At 37.8% G+C, this 6,158-nt stretch overlaps 1 protein-coding gene across 1 annotated transcript in view; it reads left to right on the top strand.

The window, feature by feature from the left end:
• Positions 1-6,158, top strand: part of mtx1b (metaxin 1b) — a 16,449-nt gene continuing 10,291 nt past the window's right edge. Inside the window, exons 1-3 of the mRNA XM_016542694.1 lie at positions 1-115; positions 5,601-5,670; positions 6,009-6,088. Of these exons, the coding sequence (XP_016398180.1) occupies positions 35-115; positions 5,601-5,670; positions 6,009-6,088 (231 nt within the window). The 5' untranslated portion in view covers positions 1-34. The remainder of the gene's footprint in view (positions 116-5,600; positions 5,671-6,008; positions 6,089-6,158) is intronic.

The raw sequence follows: 6,158 nt of genomic DNA, 5'->3' as shown, positions 1-6,158 counted from the left end.
CTTCCAGGTGAAAAGTCACTTGAGTCTCTCAAATATGGCGGCCCCTTTGGAGTTGTTCTGTTGGAAAGGCGATTATGGATTAGCTTCAGTAGATGTCGACTGCTTAACTGTGCTGGTAAGAGAAAAACACACCGGTCGGCTGCATATCGCTGTAGTTCCGTCTGTTTTGTGTTTCGCGGTATTGACCGTAAATGTGTTGTATTTGTGTGTCGGCTGTCAGGAGAGATGGGAGGTGACTTACAGCACGTGTGAGTGAAGGGGTCAGAATAACACTCTGTATGAGCTCATGCTTTAAACGCTCTCATATATCACACATTTGTTTAACCGATAATCTATCGAGCCGTCCTCATGGTTCAGTGAATGGGTTACAGCAATGACTGTACCTTAAGGATCATAAATGAGATTACACTAGGTCGGACACACTGCAATAGGTGTACGTTATTCCAGTTATCATGTTCATGTTTCATGATCAGTGTCACAGACATCTGATCGGTGACCCAGTAATAGTGTAGAATCTTTAATTTTCTCATTCAAGTCATGATATTTCATTGTTTAAAATATAAAAATAATGTAAGTCATAATTGTAATATATTTTGATTATTCAAAAAATAAATTATATTGTTATTAAGTTCCCCTTAAGATTATTTATTAATTTCTTGATTTTGACAGTTAAGCCATTAGCATATCTTTATGATATTTTCGACAAAGCCTGTATGCAATATCACTGTACTGCGCGCTTAATATAGAGCATCTTAAAGGAATAGTTCTCACCCTCAGGCCATCCAAAATGTAGAGTTTGTTTCTTCATGGGAACTTTTAGCATTAGATCACTGTCTCACCAATGGATCCTCTGCAGTGAATGGGTGCCGTCATAATGAGAGTCCAAACAGCTGATAAAAACATCACAATAATCCACAGCACTCCGGTCCATCAGTTAATGTCTTGTGAAGTGAAAAGTTGTGCATTTGTGAGAAACAAATCCATTAAGATGTTTTTAATTTTCATCTAAAATCAAAGTCCCCTATCCATAATATTGCTTTCTGAAGTGGAAAAGTCGTCTCGTCTGAATCAGGAGAGAAATATGCACAGATCAAGCACCGTTGACAAAACAGTTCAAAACAAATATGTTGGTGGTTTTTGATGAGAGAACAACAGGCGATGGATTTTTTTTGAGTATAGAATTCATTATTATGGATTATACAATTGTATTTTGGCCAGAAGTGATGGTTTACAGTAAAAAATGACGGCACCCATTGACTGCAGAGGATCCATTGGTGAGCAAGTGATGCAATGATACATTTCACCAAATCTGTTCTGATGAAGAAACAAACTAATTGTTATTAAGTTACCCTTAAGATTATTTATTAATTTCTTGATTTTGACAGTTAAGCCATTAGCATATCTTTATGATATTTTCGACAAAGCCTGTATGCAATATCACTGTACTGCGCGCTTAATATAGAGCATCTTAAAGGAATAGTTCTCACCCTCAGGCCATCCAAAATGTAGAGTTTGTTTCTTCATGGGAACTTTTAGCATTAGATCACTGTCTCACCAATGGATCCTCTGCAGTGAATGGGTGCCGTCATAATGAGAGTCCAAACAGCTGATAAAAACATCACAATAATCCACAGCACTCCGGTCCATCAGTTAATGTCTTGTGAAGTGAAAAGTTGTGCATTTGTGAGAAACAAATCCATTAAGATGTTTTTAATTTTCATCTAAAATCAAAGTCCCCTATCCATAATATTGCTTTCTGAAGTGGAAAAGTCGTCTCGTCTGAATCAGGAGAGAAATATGCACAGATCAAGCACCGTTGACAAAACAGTTCAAAACAAATATGTTGGTGGTTTTTGATGAGAGAACAACAGGCGATGGATTTTATTTGAGTATAGAATTCATTATTATGGATTATACAATTGTATTTTGGCCAGAAGTGATGGTTTACAGTAAAAAATGACGGCACCCATTCACTGCAGAGGATCCTTTGGTGAGCAAGTGATGCAATGATACATTTCACCAAATCTGTTCTGATGAAGAAACAAACTACATCTTGGATCAAATTTTCATTTTTGTGTGAACTACTGCTTTGGGGATGGCACAAGAACATTTCTTACTGTTACTCTGACCCCCCGCCCCCTTTAAAAGCAGAAATGCTGAGTGTTCACATCTACTAAAAGTCCCGTTGTTTTTAAAAAAGAAAGAAGACATCAATAATAGTGTGTAGTGGCCATGTGTGTCTATTATCACTTGTCTTTGTTTGTGTACACTCAGTGTGGATGATGGTAGAGAAAGACAGGATTATCTGCTGACCGACACAGCTGTCTAAACAGCCAGTGGTTTGTGTACGCTGGGGAGTGAAGGGTCCCGTAGTGTGGAGATCCAAACTCCCCAAACACAAAAACAAACAGTAATCGAGAGGTTCTCATGTTTCCCGACAGTGACGGGAAGAAAAACAAAACTTCAGGACAAGGATAATAACTGAATTCAAACTATTTTTCAGCATGGATGGCAGTCATCCTGCTATTATTTAATCATCCTGTGGTTTCTTTTTGATGCCGTAATGTTGAAACTACCTAGATTCTTCTAACTTTAGTAGAAGGGTTTCACAATTTAATTGCTCGTAATAAAATTTATTTATCATTTGTTTTCACTCTTAGCTATAGGGAATTAAACAAATCAGGTAATGGTAGAAATTCAGTCACAAAACTAGTGCTGTATACAATTTGCCAGAACTTGTTTTGAGTAGTGTGATTATGGAGGATGAATCAGCTCTTCAAATGGCAAAAGTACGTCTGATTGCAACTTAGTTATAACACTCTTCTCCTTCATTTGATTGATATTTAATGCTATGGATGATGTATTTTGGCCAGAACAGTGGTTTAAATGAGTTCAATTATTTCACGCATTTCCTGGGAATCGATCCCATGATGTTGGTCCAAGGACCGCCCGCTTAGTCAGGAAGAGGCCATCTGACTGACATGTAAAGGGACCAGTCACAGTTGTGTTTTGTTCGACGTCATGTTTAGTGGTGGGTACACACATCACAACAATAACAGACCAGCCTGCTGTAAACAGACAGTTGGTATTTTCCCTGCATATGCCGCCGATATTCCCATCCCAGTGGGGTTCTTCAACTGATCTTCTGTTAGAGATGTGAGAGGACACATAACTAATAAAATGGGATCACTTGGGAATCCAAAGGGTTGGCCGAATCTGGAAAATCTTGTCAGTAAACATGCAAAAACATCTCTTTTAAATTCAACAAAATGCTTGAATGTCTTTTAAAGTTTCTATGCTTTGAACTTCTCAAATGTATGTGTGTGTTTTTTTTTTTTAAATCCAGCATTGTTGTTCCTCTCAAGCATTCATTGCTGCAGTATTTGAAAACCTGTAGAAGTCAGCCAATCAGATTCAGACTTTTGCCTTCACAAAAGTGTTTTTAGTTTACCTAGTCTATCTAGTTTGTCGTTAACCACTGGCTAATACATTGTTAGATTTCAAGTTTAATTGATATGCTTTCAAATCATTACATTTTGTGACTAGAATCTGATTTGATTTGGAATATTCCATCCATCCATCCAGATTATATATATATAGCGATTCTATTGCCAAGATGTGCGTAGAGTTGTGACAGTTGTTCAGTCAAAACTAGCATCTCAAGTACAACATTTAAGTCTTTACAAGATAATCAAACTGGGTTTAGTGCCGAAGGGTTGGACTGCAACATAAAGCCTTCATTCATGTTTTCTAAGATCGTTTGCACGTTTCAGAGCATTAGGCCATGAATAAGTGGGGCAGCGGGCTTGTGTGTGAGATTGAACGAGGTGAGTATTACTTTAACTGCAGCCAGACTCTTTCTCAGGCCCTTCTCAGGTTACCAGTTTGAGCCATGCATCTCATAATCTTAATCATGTTGTGTTTATGCCTATTTTATTACTGGTTTCAATTCTTTATTGTCCCATGTCATCTTAAATTTTGGGAGACATGATTTATTTCTGTTCCAGACATGCTATTACTCATGTACTCTCGTAGTTTTCCATAAACAAAGAAAAGATAACACTATGAATAATTTTCCTGCGAAATGCCTTCTCAGCACAGCAGTCGGGAGCCGCAGACCACACTGGAATTTACAGAGCGCCAGTGCTGCCGTTTGATCTTCTTTAATGGTACTTTCGAGACTAGCTGGAAATAAGATGCTATCTCAGTCAGGTCTGATCTGATTTTTCCTCCTCCAGGTTTGTCTTTACTCAGAGATGTGACTTTCATAAATTCCTCTGAGCGTGAAAGATGATTGACGTCTCCACGCTCAATTTAATGCAGCTGCCTGCAAAATGTTGTTTACTAACAGGGCTTGGAGTGAGTCCAGGATTTGATCTCCCCCCGCTGGCAAACATGAGACCCTCCCAGACACTAACTCAAGTCAGCACATTTTTGGACGGCACAATTAGTGACTTACCCGTCAAGCCCCACATAAATGTCTCAATAGCAATGTAGCAATGCTCTGATGATCCAACCCTACTATTACTCAACTGTATGGAATTAGTACTTGAGAAAGTAATGACAGACTTACTGTGCATTTTTTCATTATATATATATATATATATATATATATATATGTATATACACACAGATTTTCATAAAACACGTATTTCTAGTCTTGGATGCAATACATGTTTTATTAGTGTCAATGACATGACACTCATTTTATGCAATTAAAAAAAATATTAAAATATGTTAACCAAAAAATATATAAATACATACATACATGCATAAGATAGGATACAAAAACCTGAAAATTATTTTATTAGCAGCTAGTTGCCAAGGCAAAATTTCTAATTTCCACTCAACTGAAAATAACTAAAACTAAATCTTAAAAAACAACAACTTTATAGACATATTACAGAAAACTAATACAAGTGCACAAAATTAATAAAAGTTTAACTAAAAAAGGAAAATATAAAAAAATTAAATAAAAACCATAATAATCTCAGTGATACTAAAATAACATTGATTCACACATACAATGACTTGAATACACTTTTAAGCAAAAATGTAAAAAATGTCACGGACAATTGTTGTTAAATACTGTCTGTTGTATTTCAGAAGTACAATGCAGACTATGACCTTTCAGCAAAGGAGGGCGCAGATACGCTTGCCTTTGTCTCTCTGCTGGAGGAGAAACTGCTACCTGCACTGGTGAGGATGGAGCAGCAAAAGACAATAATGCACTATATGGACAAAACTATTGGGGCACACCTCTTAATTATTGAATTCAAGCGTTTCAGACGAGGGGTTGGCCTTATAATTAAGGCCAAGAATTTCATTCTTATAATTCCTCATTATAAGAATGAAAACTGCAATCGAAATGTTTTCAGCCCAAAAAGACACTGTTCACAGGGTCGTGGTGTGATTATTTACAAATGGTTCCCATACACTGTAAAAATATGATTTTCAGTTTTTCAGTGTACTTGGGATAAAATTACTTGGGATTTCACTTCCAGAATTCAACTGTTACACTCTGTTGCTTAAGACTTTTTAATTTGTAGCTTGGCATGAATGAGTTAATTCTATGTTTTCTCTGTCTATTGCTCTCTAAGGCCTATGCCAAGTTTGCTGGTGCTCCTCTTAAAGTTCACAAAATCACCAACCCATGGAGAAGCCCTACAGGTGAGTTTACCGCTGGAGTGCTGAACCTAAATCCTGCCAGAATCACATCAGGCTTCGCTGGTCATCTGATACACGAAGCCGTTAAAGTGAGCTATACTGCCAAAGACTGAATGGCAGCGTGTATGTATGCTGTATGAGGGAACCTTAAACTGGCCATTACACCCTCTTTCAGTTTGGGTCAGAGTTCAGCAGGTCAATGGGTCAAGCATCCACTGACTTCCTGAACTCTTTGAGGAGAGCTTTAGGTTTGAATACACTTGTACTTAAGGCAGTGTGTTGAATTGTTCTCAGATTTTCTCCAGTAGGGTTAACATGCAAGTTGTTTTCTCCTCCAACAGGTACTCTGCCTGCTCTGAAGACCAGGGAAGAAGGAAGCATCTCCCAACCCAGTAAGATCATCATTCATCTCAGGAAGCAGGTGAACGACCCCCTCTCAACCCTCAGAGAGGCCAGTGACACACACACACACTCTCACTCTCTCTCTCTCT

Source organism: Sinocyclocheilus rhinocerous, unplaced genomic scaffold, assembly GCF_001515625.1.
Source record: "Sinocyclocheilus rhinocerous isolate Xijiao unplaced genomic scaffold, SAMN03320098_v1.1 scaffold429, whole genome shotgun sequence".
NCBI lineage: Eukaryota > Metazoa > Chordata > Actinopteri > Cypriniformes > Cyprinidae > Sinocyclocheilus > Sinocyclocheilus rhinocerous.
Note: the sequence above shows the minus strand (reverse complement) of the source record. Positions and strands in the feature narration are given on the sequence as shown.